General features: G+C 40.0%; 2 protein-coding genes across 12 annotated transcripts in view; one reads left to right on the forward strand and one right to left on the reverse strand.

Annotated features, from left to right (window-relative positions):
• The window catches only part of UBE2E1 (ubiquitin conjugating enzyme E2 E1), a 79,732-nt gene that overhangs the window by 50,983 nt on the left and 2,325 nt on the right, over positions 1-26,424 (forward strand). For both annotated transcript variants that reach the window (XM_077760716.1, XM_077760717.1), the window contains one exon: positions 25,498-25,630. In XM_077760716.1, the coding sequence (XP_077616842.1) occupies positions 25,498-25,630 (133 nt within the window). The remainder of the gene's footprint in view (positions 1-25,497; positions 25,631-26,424) is intronic.
• The window catches only part of NKIRAS1 (NFKB inhibitor interacting Ras like 1), a 56,856-nt gene continuing 30,977 nt past the window's right edge, over positions 546-26,424 (reverse strand). For 4 of the 10 annotated variants that reach the window (XM_077760708.1, XM_077760706.1, XM_077760707.1 and 1 more), the window contains one exon: positions 25,624-26,237. In XM_077760708.1, coding sequence (XP_077616834.1) covers positions 26,079-26,237 — 159 coding nt within the window. In that variant the 3' untranslated portion in view covers positions 25,624-26,078. Of the gene's footprint in view, positions 576-13,861; positions 14,115-17,382; positions 17,926-21,345; positions 24,274-25,623; positions 26,238-26,424 lie in introns of those variants that run through there. The other 6 variants (XM_077760710.1, XM_077760709.1, XM_077760715.1 and 3 more) reach the window with 6 other exon arrangements.

Below are 26,424 nucleotides of genomic sequence, written 5' to 3' on the forward strand. Positions count from 1 at the left end.
AATTTGTTGCCTACCCCACGATTATAAAGATTTTCTCCTGTGCTTTCTTCTTGAAGCTTTACAGTGTTAACTATTAAATTTCAGTCTGTTACACATTTGTGTTCATAGTTCAGCTTTTAAGATTAAATCCATATAGGAGAGTTGACAGTGGAAAGGAAGCATTTGTCAATGTAACTACTTGTTTCTTGATAAGGAATAAGTTGAAGAGAATAGCTACATGTAAACCCGTAGTCCTACTTTGTATAATTTTTGCATTTGATAGTCTATTAGTCCTCCTCAAAAAAACCTGGTGGTATTTTTTGAGGAACACTGGTCTATGACCAACATAGATGTTATTTGTTCACCTGACATCCCCTTAGGATACCAACACTCCTTATTTTAGAATAACCCTTTTCATTCCATCAAGAGTCCCATGGGTGCCTGGGTGGCTCAGTCAGTTAAATGTCCAACTCTTGATTTCAGCTCAGGCCATGATCCTAGCATCGTGGTTTCAAGTCCCATGTCAGGCTCTGCACCAAGTATGGAGTCTGCTTCAGATTCTCTTTCCCTTCTATCTCCCTCTACTCAGTGTGCCTCTGTAAAAAAAAAAAAAAAGTATGTATGTATATATGTAAGCCTGACCCCCCCAAGAGTGGTACCTGACTCAAGCCTAGCCCACCAGAGCTCCTAACAGCGATCATTTCCAAGCAGTGTATTTAACATAATGGCAGTAGTATTGACGAGGGCTCTTTCAAAAGAAAAGTAAAAGCCACCCTTTTCCTGAGGTAGCTGAGTTGCATATGAGTCTTAAACTTCTGACGTCTATCTTTTCTAAGCCATCATGTATGTAAGCCTGTCTCAAAATGACACCAACCCATAGCTGAGCTGATGAGCTCTTAATGACACTGTTTATCCGATTCGGCCCTCCGTTGGTGTTTTAAATTATGTGGGCCAATAAATTCTTCTTTTGGCTCAGGCTCATTTAAGGTAGGGATCTGCACTTCTAACTGAAAAGATCCTAACTAATAAGCTATTAATCTTCTCAATTAAAGGTCTGTACGTGGGAATTTCAAGTAAGTTAGGACCTATTTCATTAATAGCTAGTAAAGGAATAAGAACTTTTATGTGTGTGCTATGGAAGGAAGCAGCACCTTGTGGCCTTTACAAAAGCTAGGAAATTTTGTTAAATACCTAAGATCATGATACTGCTTTTAAGTGAGAATTACTAAGAAGTATATCTTTAAATGCCTGCTTTTAATATGTGGATTAATTACTCATCTGACTAATTTCTTGATGGTATGAGAGAGTTAAATGTATGATAGAGGCTTCACATTTAGGAAGGAAGATTGTTCTCTGAACAGGTTAGGATTTTCAAGTATAATTTTTATTACTGTAAAGTAATTATTTGTGAGACTATAGCTTTGAAATTAAATTGAGGAATATTTTTTCAACTCACAGATTCACAGAGCCAGGTATGTATCTAATATAGAAATGTAGAATTCACTGTGTACTGGTGAAATTAAAGCATTCTTCAAACAATCTTTGGACTTAAGGTAGATCTCTAAAATTTTTCTTCTTAATAAGGTTACAAATTTGCAGTCTTCTGCAGGAAGCACTTCCACCATTCTTACAAGTTTATGTTTTTTAATTTTAAATTTTATTAAATCCGTACATACCTTAGTAATAGATATGTTAATGTTTGTATTATTTGATTTCAGTATAATACCTTTGTTAGCTTTGTGGAATTTTGTCATATTAACTTTGATCTTTAAAATGCAAAGATTAACTTGATTATTAGAAAGCCAAAATGTAGCTTTAGATTTCTGTGATAGCTGTTATTAATACTCACTTTAAAGCACTTACTGCTTTAAAAACAACTGTATGAGTTTAAATAATGCTGTAGGATTCAAAGCCAGTTTATATAGTACTTCCTTTACTTTTTCACAGTATAGTTCAGTGAAGTGGTATGGGAGTATTATTGGCTACATTTTCCATATGAGGAAACTGAGCGTTGAATTGGAATATGTATGCTGTTCTTATTTTCAGGTTCCTTGTGTGTTTATATCATACAATTAAGAGTACTTTTAAAGGTTTGGAAAGCGCTATAACCCCTTCTTAAAACATTTCAGGGAAATGTAGCATTTAAAACATCATAGCCTTCTTCCTTCATCTGGAGTATGGTTTGGAAATCACTGCTTTGTAGCAGGCATTATTTTTCTAGTGCATTGTCAAGGCCCAATAACTGTTTATATGGTAAGCTATAGGATTACCTACTAAATTTGTATCAGATTCCTACTTAGCCTTCTCCTTTCTTCTTCCTTTAATGACCATTAAGGCTATGTTGGACCTCACATATATCCAAACCCTCCCATGAAATGCATCTCTTTTTATTTATTAAAAAATATTTGAGAGAGAGAACATGAGAAAGGGAGGCACAGTGAGAGAGAGAGAGAGAGAGAGAGAGAGAGAGAAAGACAGATAAACAGGCTCTATGCTGTCAGTGCAGAGCCCAGTGCAGGACTAGATCCCACAAACCCTGAGATCATGACCTGAGCCGAAATCAAGAGTCAGATGCTTAACTGACTGAGCCACCCAGTACTTCGCATCTCTCTCATTCATATCATTGCAAGGGGAGGTCCCCTGTGCTTTGACAGATTAATAGGGAGAGGGTTTTTAAAAAATACATAGTTATTGTCAAATTGGTTTCCATACAACACCCAGTGCTCATCCCAGCAAGTGCCCTCCTCAGTGCCCATCACCCATTTTTTCCCCTCTCTCCCCCACCCCCATCAACCCTTATATTTAACAGTCTGTTAGAGTTTACCTCCCTCCCTCTCTGTTAACTATTTTTTTCCCCTTCCCCTCCCCCATGGTCTTCTGTTAGGTTTCTCCTGATCCACATATGAGTGAAAAGGAGAGAGGGAAGTTCAGAAGTACGAGGGGAATTAAGCTGAGAATCAGAAAGTTAATGTCATGATTGGTAAGTTTCAGGAAGTGTCTTTTTTTAATTTTTTAAACATGTATTCATTTTTGAGAGACAGAGTCAGAGCGTGAGTGGGGGAGGAGCAGAGAGAGAGGGAGATAGGGAATCAGAAGCAGGCTCCAGGCTCTGAGCTGTCAGCACAGAGCCCATTGTGGGGCTTGAACCCATGAACCGTGAGATCATGACCTGAGCTGAAGTCAGATGCCCAACCGACTGAGCCACCCAGGTGTCCCAGAAGTGCTCTTGATAAAAAGACTGGTGAAGGAAGTCAGAAATGCCATTTGATTTTGAGACTAGAAGGTCATTGGTACCTTTAAGAGAATAGTTGATTGGAATATTGAGGTAAAGCAGGATTGAATCTCAGGTGGAAGGGTACATATGTAGGTAGAAGCAGAATGTTGCCCCTGAAAGGCAGGAGAAAGCTGGACTGGCAGCTTGAAGAGGGAGAGGTATTTAGGAGGAAGTTCTGTTTAGTTGTGTTTCTCTTTTTGTACGGCAAAGTTTGAATTTTTTATAACCAAGTGTTAGATTCATTGATAAAGCAAGGGAGGAATTTGGTGGACCACATTTTGTCTTGGTAAGATGTACATATCCTTCTAAAATGAAGGGTGGAAAGAAGGAAAAAGGAATTGAAAACAGACATTTTCATGTGGGAGGGGCGCCTTTGTGGCTCAGTCGGTTAAGCATCCAACTTCAGCTCAGGTCATGATCTCACGGTTCATGGGTTCAAGCCCTGCATCGGGCTCTGTGCTGACGGCTCAGAGCCTGGAGTCTGCTTTGGATTCTGTGTCTCCCTCTCTCTCTGACCCTCCCCTGCTCACGCTCTGTGTCTCTCTGTCTTTCAAAAATAAATAAATGTTAAAAAATTTTTAAAGAAATCTTCATGTGGGAGAATTAAAGTTTGAGGGAGCAAGGGATGCCAAGATAAGTAAAATAACATATACTGTGTTTTAGGATGTTCTTTCTAAAACCTGTACTTTGTTGGTTGCCTATCAGACTGGAGATGTGTACCAGCCAAGACAAAGTTATACCGGATTTATTTAGGAAATAGTTTGGCACAAAGAGGTTTCACTTCACCTGCCACTTGTGATTAACTTGTCTCTCGTCAGTGTGGTGTCTGGTGAGAAAGACAGGAACTCCTTGTGGTTTGGAAGCTATTTGTGACCCTTTTGTGCACGGAAACTGCTCCCAGTGTGTGTTCCTCCCACGGAGGAGTCTGTGTGATAGAGGTGCCAGGGGGCTGCGGGAGGGTGGCAGCGGCCTTGCCGAGGCTCTCTGGAGAGAGGCTGGGAGCCTGAGGATACTTGAGAGGCTCCGGGCTAGCTGAGCCCCAGCCTTGGGACCACTCTTCCTCTATGGAAATTGCTGCGGCAGGTACCACCCACGGCTATGGGGCTACCGTCAAAAGCTGTTAGTATAGTAGTAAATTTGGAATCTCAACCTGCAGGGGGCCGATACAGGGTCGCTAGTTTTATTTTGTATTTTATCACAAAATAGGAAGAACTTAATAATCAGAACAGACAGAACTTTATATTAAATAAAATTTGTGAAAAGCAAATAATGTATCCTTTTCCTCTTATTCTTTACATTTGGTGGAAACTGGTCTTGGACTTGTAAGAATCACTGACCTACTTCATTGAGGCTGTTCATTTTGGGAAATTTGTTCTAAATACTTGTCCTCTTTTTTCCCACTTCACTTCATGAGTGAAAGAAAGCTCTTTCACTTCATGAGTGAAAGAAGGAGCTCTTCTTGTGGTTGAAAGCTGGCGTGTGTGCGTGCAAGAGGGGAGGGAAGAAGGAGGATCGCCCATATGTTCATATAGGGCCCATTTTGAAGCCACCCTCACTTGAGTTCACACCTGTTCCACTTCCCTTTTATCCTTCTAACAATCTACCTTGTATTTTAATCATTTGTTGACCCTCGTCTTAGTGGGGAGTTTTAGGAGAATAGATAGTAACTTGTCACCATTTTTGTGAATCTTCTAAGAATTTTCTACATAGCATATATTGAACAGGTACTGAAGTGTAAATGGAATTTTTTAATTGGTTTATTGTATTATCATAAAACACATTAAGATTTATTTTATATTCTACCTTTACTCTTCCATATCCACCAGCCACAACTGCCAGAGCCACTGAAATTTTCCTTTACTTTCTTTCCTTTGAGGAGGCGATTCTTCCCCAGAACCACGTCCTGTGTGTGCATTTTGCACAAAGCAGATGTGTAAGTGGCTCTTGAAGTGAAGGATGGCTCTGATTAACATTATTCTTGCTGAAGGACAAAGGCATTTTGCTCTACCAGACTGGAACTCAGGCGCATTCCTGTGCCAGCCTGCCTGCTGGAGCAGCTGTCTGCTCTTTGGCTTCCGGGTGCTTTCACCTTGGCCGAGCGCAGATGAACGTTCTGTCCTCCGATCAGGTTTCCGATCAGGTTTCCGTGGGCTTGGGACCGGTGCGGCAGCTGCTGCTCCTCTGTGCTGCCGACTGCGCCTCACAGAGTCTGTTGTGCTAAACAAATCTTGACCGCTCTGATTTTGTTTTCTCACTTTATCACTGTCTTAGTTAGGACGCCTGCTCATGGCTTTGTGTGGTGCTCAGGGTAAGTGCACAGTAACAAAACACTAAAATGGCTAAATATTGACAATGCTTTTAGTTAACTAAATTCTGGTAGATGTATAATTAGTGGTTAAAAGTCCACTGGATTTTAGTGGCTCGCCTGAGTTTATGTTGGAATTCATTTTCCCTCATGCTTATGTGTTGTTGAGTGTGCTTGTTTGTAAGTCTTTATAAACTGTGAGCCCTGATTCTTAAAAGAAGCATAACCCCAGGGGACCTGGGTGGCTCAGGAGGTTAAGAGTCTGACTTCAGCTTAGTTCATGATCCCATGGTTCATGGGTTTGAGTCCTGCTTGGGATTCTCTATCTCCCTCCCTCTCTGCCCCTCCCCAACTCATGTGCACATTGGCTTGTGTGCATGCTCTCTCTCTCTCTCTTTCTCTCTCTCTCTCTCTTTCTCTCTCCCTCCCCCCCCCTCCCCTGTGTGTATGTGTCAAAAACAAACAAAAGAAGCAGCACAACCCAATCAAGCTGCCGGATAAACAGATTCGGAGATGTTGCTTTCCAGAATCCTTCCATCTTTATTTGCCATAAGGCCTAAATCCATTTAACTAAAGCCATAAACCCATTTAAATAGTGTTTCTAAAAGAATATCAAGCCTAATGTTTTTAACTTCTTGAAAGAAACCTAGACCGTACCTAAAACAGCATGTACATTATATTCTTTACTGCATATAACAACAAATACCAGTTAAGCATATAACTAATGATAAATATTTTCTGAACTAAAATCAGGGTACACAGTTTGATAGTTTTCTGAAATGCTCATACTATATTAAACATGCAAGATCATATATATATAAACTCACATTTTGTTCATTTAGCAAATGACAACTAAGTGCTAAGTGCTGCATGTATAGTGGTGTTTGGCCTGTCTGGTTGAGGATACTGCTGGGAGACAGGGCAAGCCAGGGAGAGACCCTTCTGGTTTCTTTCTGCTCATTGAGAATTGGATATAGGCGTCTTATTTGTGTATGTATTGATGTATTCGGAGGATCTTTAGCTTATTGATAATTCTTGAGGATACTTGATACCGTGATACTCTTGATACCGTGAAGTACTTATGATTTCCTCCTAGATAATTTTGTTCCTACCGTCCCTCCTCTAATCCAGGGTTGTTGGATTTCTATGGTACCCCATTTAGGCTCTCTGACTCAGTCATTGAAGATTGGTTGATGTTTTTGGTGTTTAGAGTTGTCTACCTTTTTTTTTTTTTAAATGTTTATTTATTTTTGAGAGAGAGTGCGAGCAGGGGAGGAACAGGTTGGAGGGGGAGACACAGAATCTGAACCAGGCTCTAGCCTCTGAACTGTCAGCACAGAGCTTCCCCACACGGGGCTCGAACCCATGTACCATGAGATCATGACTTGAGCTGGTCAGACGCTTAACCAACTGAGCCACCCAGGCACCCCTAGAGTTGTCTACTTCTTAAAACAGTCAGTTTTTTCACTTCACTCCTGGAAGTGCAAAGCTGTTAAAATCTAAATGGTTAGGTAGGCCTTTAAGGCCCTTTCTGATTTATTCCCATTTAGTCTTTCCAGTTTCATTTTCAACTACATTCCTGCAGAAGACACCCATCTCTGTGACATAAAAATTGTATATTTTCTCTATTTCTACCTTTTTCTACTTTTGGGGGGGAGATTTCAACTTCACCCTTCATTATATTTTTGAAAATTTTTTTGTTCATGGTGTGCGTTTAATTGAAGTATCATTGACACAATGTTAATTGCAGAATTAGATTAGTGATTCCAGTTCTATACATTATGTAGTGCTTACCATAAGTAGTTACCGTACAAGGTTATTAAAATATTATTGAATATATTCCCTTTGCTGTACTTCTTATCTCTGTTACTCATTTGTCTTATAACTGGAAGTTTGTACCTTTTAATCCCCTTTGCCTATTTTGCTCATCGTCTACTTCCCTCCCTTCTGGCAACTACCAGTTTTTGGTTTCTGGTTTTTTTTTTTTTAATTAAAAAAAATTTTTTTTAATGCTTTATTTATTTCTAGGAGAGAGAGAGAGACAGCGTGAGCAGGGGAGGGTCAGAAAGAGAGGGAGTCACAGACTCTGAAACAGGCTCCAGGCTCTGGGCTGAGCTGTCAGCAGAGCCCGACGCAAGGCTTGAACCCACGAACCGCGAGATCATGACCTAAGCAAAAGGCGGACGCTTAACCGACTAAGCCGCTCAGGCGCCCCTCTTTTTTTGGGTTTTTGTTTCCTGTATCTGTGAGTCTGTTTTCTGTTGGTTCATTCATTTGCTTTTTTTTTTTTTTTTTTTTTAAGATTTCACATGTAAGTAAAATCATACAGTAATTATCTTCCTCAGCCTGACACTTATTTCACTTAGTGTAATACCTCCTAGGTCCATTTGTGTTGGTGGAGATGGCAAGATTTCTTTTTTTTTTTTTTTAATGGCTGAGTAATATTCCATTGTGTTTATATATATATACCACCTCTTTATCCGTTCATCCATCACTGAACACTTAGGTTGTTTCTGTGTCTTGGCTATTGTAAATAATGCTTCAGTAAACATTGGGGTGCATGTATCTTTTCAAATTAATGCTTTCTTTTTCTTTGGTAAATAACCCACCAGTGGAGTTACTGGATCATTGAGTATTTCTGTTTTTAATTTTTGAGGAACCTCTGGACTCTTTTCCACAGTGGTCACACCAGTGTACATTCCTACTCACAGTGCACGAGGGTTTCCTTTACTTCTTTGCCAGAACTTGTTATTTCTTGTATTTTTGATGATAGACATTTGATGATGTGAGGTTATATCTCCTTGTGGTTTTGATTTTGATTTCCCTGATGATGAGTGATATTGAGCATCTTTTCATCGTGTCTGTTAACCATTCTGTCTTCTTTGGAGAAATATGTATTCAGGTTCTCTACCTGTTTTTAAATCAGATTACGTTTTTTGGTATTGACTGGTATGCATACATAAGTATTTTGGATATTAACCCCTTTCATAATCCTTTGCAAATGTCTTCTCATTCTGTAGTTTGCCCTTTCATTTTGTTGATAGTTCCCTTCACTGTGTAGAAAGAAGCTTTGTATTTTGGTGTAGTCTCAGTGGTTTATTTTTGCTTTTGTTTCCTTTGCCTGAGGAGACCTATCCAGAAGAATGTTGCTAAGGCTGACATCCAAGAGATTAGTGCCTTCATTTTCTTTAAGGAGTTTTATGGTTTGTTTCTGATCTTACAGGTAGGTCTTTAGTCCATTTTGAGTTTATTTTTGTGAATGGTGTAAGAAAGTGGTCCAGTTTCATTCTTTTGCATGCAGCTGTCCAATTTACCAAACACCATTTATTACAGAGACTGTCTCCCCCATTGTAGATCCTTGCCTCCTTTGTTGTAGATTAATCCACCCGTGGGTTTATTTCTGTTTTCTGTATTCTGTTCCATGTCTATCTATGTGTATATTTTTGTCCTAGTACCAAAGTGCTTTATTACTACAGCTTTGGAATATAGTTTGAAATCTAGGACTGTGATGCCTCCAGCTTTCTTCTTCTTTCTCAAGATTGCTTTGGCTATGCATGGTCTTTTGTGGTTCCATACAAATTTTAGGATTATCTATTCTAGCACTGTGAAAAATATTCTTGATATTTTGATAGGGATTGCATTGAATCTGTAGATTGCTTTGGGCATTTTAGCAATATTCTTCCAGTCCAGGAATATGGTGTGTCTTTCTAGATATGTCATCTTCAATTTCTTTCATCAGTGTCTTACAGAGTATAGGTCTTTCACCTCCTTGGTTAAATTTATTCCTGATATTATTTTATTTGGGTGCACTTGCAGAGATTGGTTTCTTAAGTTGTTTTTCTGCTACTTCATTATTTGTGTAGAGACAGGCAACAGATTTCTATATATTAATTTACTAATTTTGTATCCTGAAACTTTACTAAATTCATTTATTAGTTCCGTGACAGTTTTTTGGTGGAGTCCCTAGGATTGTCTGTCTATAGTATTATGCCATCTTCAAGTAGTCCCAGTTTTACTTCTTTCTTACCAACTGGAGTTTTTTTTGTTTTTTTTTTTTTATATCTTTTTCTTGCCTAATTTCTGTGGTGTGGACTTTTAGTACTATATTGAATAAAAATGGTGACAGTGGATATCCTCTACTCATTCCTGATCCTAGAGATAAAGCTTTCAGATGGGCATGGAGGAGAGCACTTGTGGGGATGAGCACTGGGTGTTATATGGAAACCAACTTGACAATAAACTATTTAAAAAAAAAAAGCTTTCAGTTGTTCACCATTAAGTATGATGTTTGCTGTGGGTTTGTCACACATGGCTTTTATTGTGTTGAAATGTTTGTTTTCATTTTTAGTTCCTAAAAGCTCCTCTCCCCATTCTATTGAGATATAATTATAATAACATTGTATTAGTTTATGGTGTAGAAAATAATGATTTGATGTATGTATATGTTGCATAATGACTTCACCACAATAACTTTAGGTAACATGTCACCAGACATTGTTGAATTTTTCTGTGTGTGATGAGAACGTTTAAGATCTATTCTGGTAGCAACTTTCAAATATATAGGATACAGTGTTGTTAACTATAGGCACTAAGCTATATATCACATCCCCAGAACTTACTTATCTTAAAACTGGAAGTTTGTACCTTTTGGCCACCTTCACCCTTTATCGGCACCCCACCCCACCCCCACCTCCTTTTTCTTTTCTGTTTTGTTTTAGCCATATTCTTGGTTCATTAGTGCAGTATCTTCTGTCTCTCTGGATGTTAGTAATTCAGTTTATTTTGAAATTTTCTTTGTAATTTCTGTTTTCTCTAATTGACTATCTTGTAGTTTGTTTTGATCTTTACCATTTCAGAGAAGAACCATGTTTCTTCGTTATCTGTTACTTAGGGGCCCTTTAATGTAAGCTTATTGAAGTCTTTCCTCTGAGCTGTTAACATTTCCCAAAGGAGACTGCCTGCCATGAGGGTGAAGGCCAAGCTTTGTTCTGGGAGCTGAGGATGAAAACTGGGGATCTTATTGTTGGGTACGCATAAGCTCATTGTCAGTACAGCAGCACCTCTGCCCCTCATCCATATTAATGTCCCCTGGTTCAGAGACCCTCAGTTTTAAACCTCTCCAGAAAATAAACCCCAGTCTGGCAAGATTTCTATTGCTATGTAACAAACTACCACAGCTTTAGCAGTTCAAGACAATACACACATTTAGAATGTACAGTTCACATGGGTCAGGAGTTGGGGTACAGCATAGACCTCTGTTCAGCATTTTTTCAGGGCTGTAGTGAAGGAACCAGCTAGCCTGTGTGTTCATCTGTGGCTCAGGGTTCAGTTCCGAGCTAATGTAGTTGGGACATAGAGTTCATTTCCTTGCAGCTGTAGGACTGAAGTCAATTGCCCATAGAGGCTCGGGCAGTTCTCTAGCCCTTTCCACCAGCAGTTTACATCATAGCTGCTTGCTCCCCTCTCTCTCTCTGGTGAGCTAAGACGGAGTCTTCTATAACATTAACAGTTTATGGAAAACATAACCTGATTCGGGGAGTGGTATCCTATCAATTTTGCCTTTTTCTGTTGGTGAGAAGCAAGTTGCAGCTTCTGCCCCCATTCACGTGGAGGTGACGTAGGCGGAGGTCATCATGCTGCCCATCCTAAAATTCTGCCTGTCACACAGCATCTTGGGATGGGACCGCTTCTACACACTTGAACCAATCCTTATTTTAGAGTCTTCCCCTTCCTCATTCTCAACCTCCACAGGCACCACAAGTTCCTAAGTCTTCGGGAGGGTTAGGTGGTATATCTGGGCTTGATTTGGGCTTTCTTCACAGCCAGTTTATGATTCTGTGTCTTGAATATGTCGAGTCCTTTTAACATTTGCTCATTTGCCTCCTAGCTTCCCAACTTGTGTTGATATTGTCTCCTTTCCTTTTCTTCCCATCTTTGTAGGCTTATGCCGTAAAAAAAATATCTCTACTGTCTTATTGTTGGAGTTTGGGGAAGGACTGAAAAAAAGTTGGTACATGTATTCAATCTATCATCTTCATGTATATGTTTGGAGATAGTTGTCTTTCCCCTCTGGTCCAATACTTAAATTAGGGTTGGGCTTTTGTTTTTGTTTTTCTTTTAAGAAGGGTAAAAATTAAAGGTTAAAATTTCCCCCACTTACTTCATTTTTCATATCCTTCTCTTTTTTAACCTATTCTCCAATCATGTATGTGGGCTTTTAGCCGCATTTTGTACCTCTAAGCCAAACTCCTCACCTGAGGCTCGGAACAGCTGCCTCCTCTCAATCAGAACTTTTTTTGCCTTTTGGCTTTTTCATAAAACTTATCCTGAAAAGGTGTATTCCTTAGCTGTTCTTTGCCAGTGGTTTTCATATTTTACAAGCCAGAATGGTAGCTGGTCAGTGGTCACTGGTGAGGGTCATGTTTGTCTGCTTACCAGTGCTAGGAGTAGACTTGTTAGACTTGGGCAGCTGTGAACTGTCACATGTGAGTGCTCCAACTTGGGCCTCTTGAGCAACTGCTGCAGCACCTAGCTTTGTTACGACCGCTGTCATGACCCCTCAGCTAGAAGGGTGTATGTGGACAGCAGGACAGAGATTTGGTGATGAGCTTGAGTAGTGATCAAGGAGCCAGAGCAGACCCTCCCCTCCAGACTTAGCCCTGTATTTGACATACAGGGCATAGCCTCCCTCATTCACACTCTCAGCCCTTTGCAAATATAAACAGCCTTCCCTTTTCTCTCCTGGCCAGCTGGGGCCAAGAAAGAAGGCAGTGACTCTCCGAGAGCAGTAAATAGCTCTCCTCACCTCCTGACCCTGTGATTTCCTGGTGGTTCTGAGCCGTAGATCCTGCAATGGAGAGGGAGGGAACAAAGAGGTTGCAGAGGCCTTGCCTTCACAGAGCATTGAGCAGTGGGTGATATTGTATCCTCAGGCAGGGGTTGACCTCCATTTCAGTGCAGGTCATTCCAGTGATTGTTGGACCTCCCAGTGCCACTGGGGACTAGAATGGAGTGGAGTGGAGTGGACCAGACTGACTTCTTAGCTGGGAAAGTAGGAGTCATGTTTTATACCTCCTTTCTGGCCTTTTTTCCCCTCTCTCTTTCTCTTAACAAACAGTTGGTATTTGGTGGATATGTCTGCTGAGTAGGCTATCAGATCCTTCTGTGTTGTTTTGAAAAATATTTGTATGCTGTTGTTGGAGTAAACTTGAGCACCTTTTTAAAAAGTTTTTTCTTTTTTTTAAATTGTGTTTCTTGTTCTTTTTGCAATGTAAGAGCATAGCATTTGGGCTATTATTCAGTTGAACTGATGCATGTTTCCCAGAACCCATCTTTGGTTTTCATTAAGCTTGGGGTACTCATCATCTTTGGAGTTGTCACATTATAATTAAAATCCCCTCTCTTCCACATTAAGTCGTATTCTGTGTGGTATGTATTTTCAGTTAATTAGTTTCTGCAAAAAATACTGGATCAATTTTTAAGAAGTTTTAATAACACCTCTTAGCAGGTCACAAGATTTTCTGGTTCCTGTTTAATCCCAGCTTCCATCCAAATATAAAAGAGAAATGAAATAATAAGGTGGGAAAGACAGAATAGTAAATATGAATTGGTGGGGAGTCCAAAGGCAGATAATATTATTGGAAACTGTATAGATGTATTGGAAAAAATCTCAATGTAGGAAAGCCTGGATTGTATTGGCTAGAAGTTGACTTCCTAGCTTTAGGACTTTGTACAAGCACATCACTTAACCTCCTGAATGTTTCCTCATCTTTAAAACGGGAATAATGTTACCTCTCCTGATATAAAGGATTTGGGGAGAGATTAAAAATTTCATTTATGAAACAACTGTTAAAAATGATTTCTTTCTCTGGGGCACCTGGGTGGCTCAGTCAGTTAAGCGTCTGACCTCAGTTCAGGTCATGATCTCACAGTTCACGAGTTTGAGCCCCACAACATCCCCCCGCCCCCCATTCTGTTTCTCTCAAAGAATAAATAATAGGGGAAAAAAAGATTTATTTCTCTGCAAATGTTAGGGTATTTTTTCTGCTTTATCTACTTTTCTTAAAAGTTTATTTTGAGAGAGAGAGAAAGTTCGTTTGTGCATAGGTGGGGAAGAGTAGAGGGGGGGTGGGGAGAGAATCCCAAGCAGGCTCCATGCTGTCATCGTGGAGCTGGAACTCACGAACCATGATCATGACCTGAACCAAAATCAAGAGTTGGATGCTTAAACTGAGTCACCCAGGCACCCCTGCTTTGTCTACTTTTAAGGCAGCATTTACCTACAATTAAATTCACCCACTTCAAATCTTTTCATGTTTTAATTATTAGATAAATTGCCTATTAGATATCTAGACAATTTAGATAAATTGAACAGATCATTTTAGCAAACAGTTGGTATTTGGTGGATATGTCTGCTGAGTAGGCTATCAGATCCCTCTGCTTTGTTTTGAAATATATTTGTATGCTGTTGTTGAAGTAAACTTGAGCCCCTTTGATTTACACTGTTGGAGGATTTGCAGTCTCTTCCTGGATTCAGTCTGTCTCTCGGCACGATATCTGGGAGCGGGGTAGAAAAAAAGAGGTTAGGAAAGAGGGTCTGAATTGAAGAGAGAGAAGGGAGGAAGTGGCAGGACAGGGCAATAGTCAGTAGAAGCTTTTACATAGTAGTAGGGCCAAAACTGTCCTTTAATGTGACTACAGGACACCTTAAACCCCGTAGAGTTACCAGTGGCTTTCACACGGCTGTAAGTTGGGGATGGAAGCATTTTATTCATTTCCTATGAATGACCATTTTAGATCTTCACCCAAAGATGCCCAATGGGTCACTGTTGAAAATATATTTGGGCCCTGAGAAGCAGGAATGAACTTGTCAAGTCACCCTTCCAAGATCCTTAGCAACTCTTTTCTAAGCCACAGTCTATGAAAACTGGTCTTAAATTGTCAAGATTCAGTATCTTGCATTCCCATAAGCCCAAAGCACTGGCTTTCTAGTTAGAAACCTTCCTTACCCCAAGGTGTAATCATAGTTTCTTTATTAGTTTACTTATTACTAGGTGAATTTCATTCCATTTCTTCTTTTTTTTTTATGTTCTTAAGAATGGAAATATATTGTTATTATAAAATAAACCCCCCACATCTTCTCCTGCAGGTAGTCCCATGATTAACAGTGTGGTTATATGGTGTGTCTTGTAAGAAAAATGAGGTGACTTTGCATACTGTTATGGAACCTGCCTTTTCACCTTACGTTGTGGATTTTTTAAAACTCTGTTGAGTATGTATACCTTATGTTGTTTATTGCACTGTGGCTCAGTTTGTTAAGCGTCCAACTCCTGATTTTGGCTCTCGCAGTTCGTGAGTTTGAGCCCTGAGTCAGGCTCTGCACTGACCATGCAGAAATTGCTTGGGATTCTCTCTTTCTCAAAACAAACATTTTAAAAAGTTGCACTGTATACTATTGTATGGTTATACCACAGCTTGACCTATATCCAATTGGTAATTTAGCTCATTCCAAAGATTTTTCATTATACATAAGGTTCTAATAAATATCCTTATAGCCTTGCATATGTGTCCACTTATTTCCTTAGAGTAAGTTTTGAGAAGCAGAATTTCTGTCGAAGGGTATTTTTATTTGAACATATATACCTAATCACAATCTAGGATTACTAATTTACTCTCCCACTAGCAATGGAAGAGAAGGCCTCTTTCATTACACAGTTAGACACCGAAGATCTTCAGTCTTTTAAATGTGCCACTGTGTTTAATTTGCATTTCTTTGAGTCTGAGTAAGACTGAGAATTTGTTGCCTGGCCATACAAGTTTCTTTTGAGAAATGCCCCAGTCCTTTATCCATTATTGTTAGTCTGTTTAAAGTTTTTTTTTTTTTAGTCAGGATGTTAACCTTTAATCATGTACTGCAATGGTCCTTCCTCTACCCTTTTATAATCTCTTTATGTCTTCCAGTTAACAGATTTTCAGTTTTTATGTAATCATACCTGTTCATCTTTCCCTTTGTGTGTGTATTTAACTTCAGTGGTGTCTCTCTCAGCTTTGCTTTCCCCAGAAGGAGACCCTTAAGATGAGAATTCTTTTTTTTTCTTTTCTTGAGAGAGAGACAGAGCACAAGCGGGGGGCTGGGGGGGAGGGGCGAGTGAGAGGGGGACACAGAATCAGAAGCAGACTTAAGGCTCTGAGCTGTTAGCACAGAGCCCAATGTGGGGCTTGAACTCAAGCTGTGAGATCATGACCTGAGCTGAAGTCGGACGCTTTACCGACTGAGCCACCCCAGGCGCCCCTAACATGAGAATTCTAATGCAAGTAGTTTTTCAGTGGCAAAAGGAACAAAAGTAGAGATGGAAAGTGAGGTAGGAAAGATGGTCAATACAGGGTGCCTTTTACTAAGCTGGTTCCCACAGTGAAAGTTGCCTAAGGTGAACTCTGGGGAACTGGATAAAGCCCTTGCCTCAGAACTGTCCCACCCCACCATCAGCTATTGGTTGAGGCCTATGCTTGGGGAGTGTTCACATTATTTATTGCTGCCTTAGAGAACACCCTAAACTATAAGTGGTGTAAAGTAGCAACCACTATTTATCATAACCTCTGGTACATCTGAGGGCTGACTAGGGCTGGCCTCTCCTGCATTTACAAAGGCTGGGGCTAGAATTTTCTGAAGGCTTCTCTACTCACATTTCTGGTACCTGGTGGAGGACTTAAATGGCCAAGGGCTAGAACACCTGGGGCTTCTCATTCATCCCTCACTTTTCATATGGTCTTTCCACATGGTCCTTCCCATAGGCAGTCTTAAGGGTAGGGTAGTCCGACTTCTTACATGGTATTTAGGGTTTCCAAGGTGTGGGGACTTGGGGAGATGGGGTGATGAACAGCTTCTAGTTGCTCTTTAAACCTTTTTGTTTTCTAATATCTGATGGGAGTAAGAGTAGAACACTTGTTAAAATCATTGGCTAGTTATGCTAATACTGTTTTAGAATAACCTGCCTAGCCATTCTCAGACTTTCTGCTTCAGGACTCCATTGTGCAGTCTTAAAAATTATAGGCCCCTCGCCTGGGTGGCTCAGTCGGGTAAGCGTCTGACTTAGGCTCAGGTCATGATCTCAAGGTTTGTGGGTTCAAGCCCCACGTCGGGCTCTGCGCTGACAGCTAGCTCAGAGTCTGGAGCCCGTCTTCAGATTTTGTGTCTCCCTCTCTCTCTGACCCTCCCCTGCTCATGCTGTCTCTCTTTCTCTCAAAAATAAATAAAACCTTAAAAAAAAATTATAGGCCCCAAGAGCTTTTGTTGATATCGTTATCATGGATTTTTACTGTATTCAAAATGAAAGCTGAAACATTAAAAATACTTAAAATTTGGGACACCTGGGTGGCTTATTTGGTTAAGTGTCTGACTCTTGATTTTGGCTCTGGTCATGATACCAAGATTGTGGGATTGAGCCCCATATCGGGCTCTGCACTGAGCTGGAGCCTGCTTGGGATTCTCTCCCCACCCTGCTCCTCTCCCCTAGCAGGCTCTCTCTAAAATATATATATTTCATTTAAAAATAACAAAAAGAAGGGCGCCTGGATGGTTCAGTCGATTAAACATCCAACTCTTGATTTCACCTCAGGTCATGATCTCACAGTTTGTGGGTTCCAGCCCCTCGTCACACTCTGCACAAACAGTACTGAGCCTGCTTAAGATTCTCTGTCTCTCTGTCTCTCTCTCTCTCTCTCTCTCTCTGCCCCTTCCCCTTGCATACGCACTCGCTGGCTCTCTCAAAATAAACTAAAAGAATAACAGAAACATGTTAACATGTTTTTAATGAAAATAGCTTGTTTTCCAAAACTAAAACACTTAGAAGAGTGGCACTATTTTACATATATGCAAATTGCTCTAATATCTGACTTAAGCAGACAGACAGCTGGATTTTCTTATCTGCTTCTGCATTCAATCTGCCATCATGTCATACCTCGTATAGTCTCAGGAAGTCTTCACAGTAAAATGTGAGAGAATGAGAATTTAAAAGGCAAATACTACTTAGAATTATGAAAAGTTTTGACCTATGGGCTTGCCGAAAGGGTCTTAGGAGCATCGCTGCTGTCGCCTTTCCAGGATGTGAATACGAGCTCCAGCACAAGATGTCCATATCCTCCAGATCCATGTGAGTTCCGTGCTGAGGGACGTTGTAGGGAGCTGGACCTAGGGTGAGGGACACTTGTCGGGGCGTCTGCTCAAATCCTCGGAAGGCCGATGCAGCTTGAGGACGAAGAATCTGTAAAACTGCTAGAACCAGGAGGCCAGCAGGCAGGTTTCAAGCTGACAGGGCAGTGCAGGAAGGGCTTCCGAGATGCCCTCATAAATAGGTTAACCATATAACATCTAAATTGGAACATTGTTAGGAGCAAAATAGGGCAGTAAACAATTAAAATTTTTTATTAAATAAAACCTTCATCAAACCACAAAATAGAGTTCGTACCACATATTAAATGACCCAAAAAATCACCACAGCAAGGTAATGCCAGCAGCCTTTTCTGCTCTGGGGCAAGAGGTTGCACCTCTGTTTCTTGTGCATTTACGCTTGTCACTGCCCACATTTCCCCTCAACGCACCGCCCTCTGCTGGCCTCACCCGCAGTCTGGGATAGGCAGCAGCTGCAGTGTGGAGGCTGTGCAAGCGAGTGTGAGTGGTTGGGAAACCTTTGATGGTCACTTCATGGTCAAAGATATGTTCTAGAATCGTCCTAGAATTGAGTTAAACCTGATAAATTCCTTTTTGAGAATTTTGGTATCCCTCAAATAGCTTTCCTTGTGACACTGTTGCTTTTAAGAATCAGCACTAAATGTGTGCAGGGTAGAAGTGCGACCGCCTGTACATACTCCAAAAGTCTACACAAGAGGTTCTGTCTCCCCCCATTATTACTCACAGTACAATGAGCATTCCATTAGAAGAGGTGGTTGTGCTTTGTAGGCCCTGCGAACTAACTACTATAAGAACCAGAGACTAATAATTGATTTCTATTTACTCACTTAGATAGCAGTTTTATATTCACTAATAAAAGCATTGCGCTTAAAAATTAAGACTACCTCTTGACTCTCAGGCAGACACCCTGTTCGGGATTATTTTAGTGGCAGCAGAGTAGTAATCACCTTAGCCTTAGAACATGATTCTGTTCTTTCTAACTTCTCCGGGGAAAGCAAATTACAGTTGTTCTTTAGGGGACGCCTGGGTGGCTCAGCCGCTTAAGCATCCAACTCTTGATCTCAGCTCAGGTTCTTGATCTCAGGGTCATGAGTTCAAGCATCATATTGGGCTCTGTGCTGTGCACGGTGTGAAGCATACTTATAAGAAGCTTGTGTAGCTTCCATATAACCTAATACAGAAAAGATGGTTTTTGAGACAAAAGAGATGCTGATCTCTTACTTAATTCTCTCTAATCATTTCTATGTGCTGTTCTCCACCCTTCCCTGCCCCTATTTCTTTTAGGCCCTTGACATTTGACTAGTTTGCATCTCACTTGCTTGGTACCTTACCCACACTTGTATGTCAGTAGTCCAGAAGTTAAAGTGGGACTCTTAGCTTAGTTACCAAACACTTTCATTACTCAGCCGTCCCTCCTTACTGGTAAGGACCCATTGATGTCCACAGTTTTTTAGGCCGGCTGCTGTTTCACCGCCTGCTGCTGTTTCACCTTACTGTTGACTCTTGAAAGTAGTTTTCTTTTTAAAATTGTGTCCTTACTCTGTGTGCATCGAATTTTTTTTTAAAGATTGGATTGTAAATTTCCAGAAGGGCTGGATTGTTTTCTAAAGCAACAACATATAAAGTAAAACTATAATTGAATGGCTGGCTGAGTAAGATAGAGTTTTTGTGGTGTTTTGTTATTTCACCTAGTTTGGAAGCACTGTCGTGTAATTCTGAACAGTGGCACATATTTTGGCCAGGTAATTAAATAATGTTAATTATTATTTTGCTAAGTCCTGTAGGGTGTGTGGAAAAATTACTGTTCTCTGGAGACTTAAAATCTGATGTGAGAGAGATGATGTATCTATATGGCTGTAGCAGTTTGTGTCAATGCCTACAAATCTGTTCTTTCTGGTTTGGAGCAAATCTCAAAAATGAACTCTACGTCTTCAATAGGCCTAAAATCAGCCTTGTATTTCAGAAGTTGTGTCAAGTCCCTTTGAAGGTTTATCCCCTTTCTCGTGGAGGAAGACCGCATGCACCATTTCCGCAACATTGATATAATACAATTTCAGGGGGGCTTTGTGGGAATGCCATTCTTCATGAATGTGGATCGTGTTGTTTTAGGTCTTGAATGTCTGAGCCAGTTTCCCTCCCATTTGTAGGAAAATGTAATCCTCTAATTTGGGCCCACTCTGTTCCAATGTAATTGTTTAGATAACACTGAATTCTTATGTGGGCACCAGCTGTTCTGGGGGAGTTCTTTAGGTTGGCCCTTGAACCCCAAGTCCTTTCCAGAGAATGGTAACGTGAATGGTACATCCCTAGCAGTACCAATTTATAGGCGGAGGCCTCCCTTTGTTATTAGAGAGTGACTGACCCACTTTTTAGTAGCCATGTCATCTCACCAAGCCATGTAACTAATCTGGTAGTCACCTTACTGAGGTGTTCTGACTTTTCAGGTTCCTTCTGCCACTCACTTCTAGGTTACAAATGGCTACTGTCTTATGAAGGGATGGTGTGGACAAGAAGCTTTTTACTTTTTATAAAATTCCTCTGTATGTGCTATGTAGCCGTCATGGGTAGAAGACCTCTTTCATTCCCTGGAGAGTGTCTATTGGGAGATGATTGTGGGAGAGGAGGATTCCCTCTAGTAGATTGTTGCATTCATACTATTTTGTCATATTCTCTTTGAATTTATCAGCAGAATAAGAGTAAATTGATGGATTTTGAATAGTATGTTGTAGGGAATATAGATTGTGGATCTCTTCCTATAAGCATTTTCTAAGTTCTCTGGTTATTTGATTTTATATAGTCTTAACTAAGCATTACCAGTGTAGATACTTGTTTCCTACTGCAAAGAATTGCAGGCAGCAAAGGAAAGAGCTAGATAATATAAATGGTAATTTAAATCTAGAAGTTTAAAAGGTAGAGTTCGGATTCATTTGCCACTTAATGTCCTCTATAGCTAGGATCTCAGACTTAATTTGCAAATTCTGATGCATTAGGTGTGGGGGAAGAGTCTAAGCCTGCTTTTCTAACATACTCCCAGAGGATGCTGATGTTATTTCGTCCAGGGACCAGTTAGGGCATATGCAAACCTCTAACTTTTAATAACAATAACCCTGTATACTGAATGTTTTTTCTGTACCAGGCGCCGAGGAGCAGTAAAACAAAGATAAGAGGATGGACGCTAGAGTCTGACAACAGGGATTCAGACTGCGAGGCTCTTACCTTTACTGGCTCAACCTTGAGCAGATTTCTCTGAGGCATAATTCTGATCCTTGGAATTAATGACATTTTGGGGTTGAGGGAATTCTTTGGTATAGGAGGCTGTCTGGTACATTGGGTAATGTTTACTTAGCAGCACCCCTGGCCTCTACCCACTGGGTGCCAATAGCACACTTCCTCCGAGTTGTGACATCTAAAAATATCTCAAGACATTGCCAGATGTCTCCCTGGGGGATAAAACCGTCTTCTATTGAGAACTGCTTTAAGGCTACAATTAAAATGTGTGAATTTGCGGGGATTTTAGGCTGTAACACACCTTGTATAAGCAACTGGTTTGCTTTTGTGAAGGTTCTACAAAGAAGAGAAAAGACGTGGACTAAGCCAATCAACAGTATTTGCCAGCACTTTATTTTTATGAAGCATTAGTCATCATACAATGGGAAACTAGCAGAGATTACTTGGGCTTTTCAGGTGGTAGAATGAGCTTCTGATGGAATTCATCATGAGTTTCTACTCTTTTTTGAGAAATACGCTAGCACATTTGCTAACTTGTCCCATTTTTCACTTCATATTGTTGCTATTCAAATGTTTGTAGTATACTTATCTTTTCATCTTCCCAACCTCTTACCCCTCAACTTTTTCTCTAGGATTGGAGAGCAGATAACCAAGCTTTTTACAATTAAGCCTAAAAGGCTTCTATGTTTGTAAGCAAGGGTCATCTCTCCCAATAAAAATGTGAAAAATTGATCTGATAGAAATATAAGCTTTATAATTTCACCTTGCTTCCAGGATGTTCTTTAAAAAGTGAAATGCATCTTGGGTTGCTGTTGAAATGGAAGAACAGTAGTCTGTATAGTAAGTTAGTATTGAGTCTATATAGTAAGTTAATATTTTTATACCAAAACATGATTTTAAAATAAAGGGAGCTTGGTTGGCTTAGTCAGTTAAGCCTCTGACTCTTGATTTCAAGTTAGGTCATAATCTCATGGTTGTGAGATTGAGTTCTGCCATCGGGCTTTGCCTTGAGTGTGGAGCCTGCTTGGGATTCTCTCTTTGCCCCTTACCCACTCTCTTTTTCAAAATAAATACACATCAAAAAAAAAAAAAAAGTAAACATTAGTTTATGTGATTATCTTAATCACAAAGAACACATCAAATTCTACAGTAAGACTGCTCTAAGGACAGTTTTTCTAATTGGGTTTATTTCTTAAAATTATACCTTAAATGACTTGTACTGATTACATTTTATGCTGTTCAAATTCTGTTAAATTACCAATTTAGTGTTTATAAGGCACGAGAATTATGACCTGTAACTGCCTTGTCCCATGGTCACTGGAGAGAACATGGGTTTCAGAGATTAAGGGAAGGGTTGGTAGATGTGAGAGTCCTTGTCATTGAGTTACTTACTCAAGGGGTATGGTGCCCATCAGTCAGCAGGCACCTGTACTGTCAGAAGAGTGGTAGGATTCATGACAATCCCTGCCACTAATGTTAATGTATCTGAAGTCAGAAACTATTACAGAAATAAGAAAATACTGTGTCAAAAGTAGAAATGACTATCTTTTTTAAAAGTAAGCTTTAAAAGCTTCCAATATGGAGCTTGAACTCACAACCCTGAGATCAAGACCAGTAAACTCTACCAACTGAGCCAGCCAGGTTCCCCTATTATTTTTCTTAAAATGTTTGGCAGAGCTCTATTTTGAAAGACTATATCAAGGGCAGGATTTTTTTTCGTTTTTGCCTCATATAAGAGTTCTGTGTATTATACATTTATTTTGAAAAGTGTTTCTGTTAAAAACAATTTTCTAACAATCTGAAAGGCAAAGGCATGGTTTCCTTTCGCTTTCTCAGTCTCTGCCTCATGCCAAGATTCTAACCACAGGTATGTTGCAACATCTTCAAACAGGGACCTGTATTATTTTGTTCCCATCTCACCTTGATTTCAACTCCCCCATGTCCCATACTTTCTAATTACTTAAAACTGATTAATAATCTAAATCACATGCCATTCTCAAGTGCAGTTCAACCAGTGTTAGAAACTGAAGTCATATTTCTTATTGTGAAACTAAAAAGTATCTTAAAGGGTGGGGACAGAAGGTTGATAAAAGAAAATGCTAACCTGAGGGTAAACCTAGTTAGTCATTTTACAGAGAAAAGGGTGGGGTGCTGGAACAGACCTTTCCCTTTACAGGTGTCTCATGTAAACATTCCCTGGCTCCCCGTTCTCCTTCACAGTGGCCCTGTGAGAGCTGCAAACCACTCCCCCCACAAGGTCTCTCTACCCACCTTCCAGACCAGTAGAGGTAATAACTTTTACAGTGAGAACTTGGAAGGGAAAAAAAAGGCAAAAAGATTTGCAGGCCCCTTAAGTTTTCATTTTATGGTTAATAAAATGCATATGACAAAAGGTTACATAAATTCCTCCAGTAACAGCTTTCAAGTAAGTAAAGTTTTTATTTAGGCAGTAATGCTTGTCTCTTCCAATGGATTCTCAGATCCTTCACTGTAACTACCAGGTCTCCTGATTGACAGGTTAGGGATCCACGCTGTTTAGTCTTCTTTAGGGCTCCTGTTGCATGCTTTAGGATCTCAACTAATTTGATACTATTTCACTTTGTATTATTTTTATTATAACCCATTGTATTCTATTTTAATGCTTAACAGAAGTGTGGTATGGGTTTTTTGTTGTTACGGTTATGTTTATGTTGTATACTTGATTCAATGCCCCTTCTCTATACTTTTTTTCTGAACTTGCAGAGAAGTTTACACCCAAAGTGAATACTGGATACAAACAAGTAGCCATCTTGATTTGCATTTACAGTTGTATCACAGGTGATAAGCTATGTTCTAAACTGGTTCTCTTCCTTCCAGTCACCAGAACCAGTGGTTCCCCAGTGCAACCAATACCTGTTCAAAGATCACCAAAGATTCTTGAGCCCCTTCTGGATATTTTAAAGTCAGTAGGCCTGGGATGAGGGGGCCAGGAATCTTGAAACTTGAAAGTTCCATAGGTTATGTTGATGAACTGTGAAATTTGGAAATCACTACATTTCTGTACAATCCATAAAAGCTGCTTATAATGGTATATTGTTAAACCTTTGTTCTTTTATCTTTTTTCTGTACTAAGGGGTCAGCAGAACTGAGCCCATGTCAACAAGACTCTTCTAGGGTTAAACCGACTCTACTGTTAGTTTTTTCTGGGTCTGTCTCTTAGTATCACCAAGCTGACTGTGAGGAAAACAGTCTGGAGTGCTGCCATTACTGAGTTTTAGATGTTAGATGGTCTAGCTTCTCCTTGGGACTTTGGTTCCTCATCTGTTTAAAAAAAAAAAAAAGTTTACAGCAGATGATTGCTTTTTGCCTTTAAGCCTTACATATCACAAGCTAGATTATTCATCTGTTCTCCACAGGCTGTAGATCTACAGTAGATCTTCATCAGTAGATGAAGTGGTGTCTTCATCTCTTTAGCCCACTTTTCAGTTAACTCTAGTCTGGTAAACAGGTGCCCTAGCTGTACTGGCCACTGTCTCTAGACTTTGCCCAAGTATGTATGCTGGGTGCAAACATGTAGGCAGACCAGATGACCAAGGTCATGGTCTCACAGTCATGACATCAGGCTCCATCCTATGGAACCTGCTTGGGATTCTCTCTCTTTCTCTGTGCCCCTCCCTCAGCTTTCCCCACCCCCCCATGCCCCTCCCCTGAAATTAGGACCTAAAACCATTTCCCAAATTTATCTTTTCCTCTCTCCTAAATACCAGAGTCCTGCCTACACTTACTTGTTTGGGCAGATATATTAAGCTCTTCATTGGTCTTGGAGGGTAAATAATTTTCTATTTTTGTTTGTTTCTATTTTATTAATCATTAGTGTACTTGTGTACAGAGCACCCTGCAAGCCAACAACACAGTGCTTTGAAAGGGTATTAGGGTATAACTAAGTATAAATAACAGTTATTTAACAGGGATAGGGATAGATTAATGTCCCAACTGTAATATTTAGAGAACCTGATTATAAAACTTTATATGTTGAAATGCAAATTGAATAACTTGTCATTGGATGCATTGTCATTCTTGTGCGCCTCCCACCCATCATGGTTTATAATGTAAAAAGTTCTGCAATCCATTGGACTCCTTTTAGGGGAGGATTATGGAAATAGAGCAAGGAACAAGAACCCCTGTCAGTGGGTCAGAAATGAAACTTTATGCTTAAAATAGTCATCAGAAATGACCAGTATCATTTACATTTTTTATGATATATTGAGGAGAGGTTTGAGAATTGAGGAATTTCTTGCTTATTCACAGCCTAAGTAGGCTTAGAATGGTTTACACGTTCTTTATCATTCCATTTACTTGACCTAAGGCTGATGGGTTTGTTGCAGTCCAGAATCAGCCTGTCTGAAAGACACTTCTGTTTTGTGGAGGGAATCCACACATTAAAAAGGAAGAGATGAGGTCATCTTTTTTTCCCTTTTTAAATGTCCTCTAAAAATGTGGACAATGCCACACTACCTCCTTACTTTTCAATGTATTATTTCACAGTGCTGGTCCCAAAGGCGATAACATCTATGAATGGAGATCAACCATTCTAGGGCCTCCAGGATCCGTGTACGAGGGGGGTGTATTCTTCCTTGATATCACTTTTACACCTGAATACCCCTTCAAGCCTCCAAAGGTAAGAATTTCCTGAGTTGTATTCAAATTTACATATTCCCAAGAGAGACGACTGAAACATTTAAAAATGAGTTTAGTCACAAAAGGTAGATTTCTGTTGTATCTTAATGAATCTCCGAGTACGTTAGGATGGACACAAAACACGCATGGGGGGGTGGCTTTTTGTCTTGGCGGAGACCATGTGTGCTTTGTTTTGATGGTGCTTAGAATCCTGCTATTTATAGTGACATAGCAACTCAGAATTAATCCCGTTTTCCACTCAGCAGAAAAGCAAGCTTACCCAACAGTTAAAAACTGTCAAAATATCTATGTTCCTAGTCATCTTTTGGTCTCATTCAGATTGTCATCTAGTATCTTCAGTTTTCTCACGTAGTATCTTACCTCCTGTGAGACTTTATGATTCTCATTTACTAAATGATAATTTTTACTTTGGAAGGATTCCGTGTATCTCACAAATAGAAATTAGGAAACCAAAAACAGCAACCCAGGCTCCTCTGGCTTGTGTTAATTTGTCTACTGCTGTGATCCTTACATTTCTGGCTCCTCACCTGTTGAGGCTCCATTAACAGTGAATTCTGTGACCTAGGTAGGCAGCATACCCGCAGGCTCTAATGTAAAAGTCAGAAAAAGCGGAAATAAATCTCATCTTCAGTTTTCTTAACAGCCTTTAAGTTAAGCATTTTGCTTATGTTCCCACTATGTTGTCCCTCAATTTTGTATTATAAAAAGCTTACTTTGAGGCCATGTAATACTACCAGCTAACACAAGAGGTCAGCAAACAATTAGCTATTTGAA

This window comes from Crocuta crocuta, unplaced genomic scaffold, assembly GCF_008692635.1.
Source record: "Crocuta crocuta isolate KB4526 unplaced genomic scaffold, BGI_CrCroc_1.0 scaffold253, whole genome shotgun sequence".
Lineage (NCBI taxonomy): Eukaryota > Metazoa > Chordata > Mammalia > Carnivora > Hyaenidae > Crocuta > Crocuta crocuta.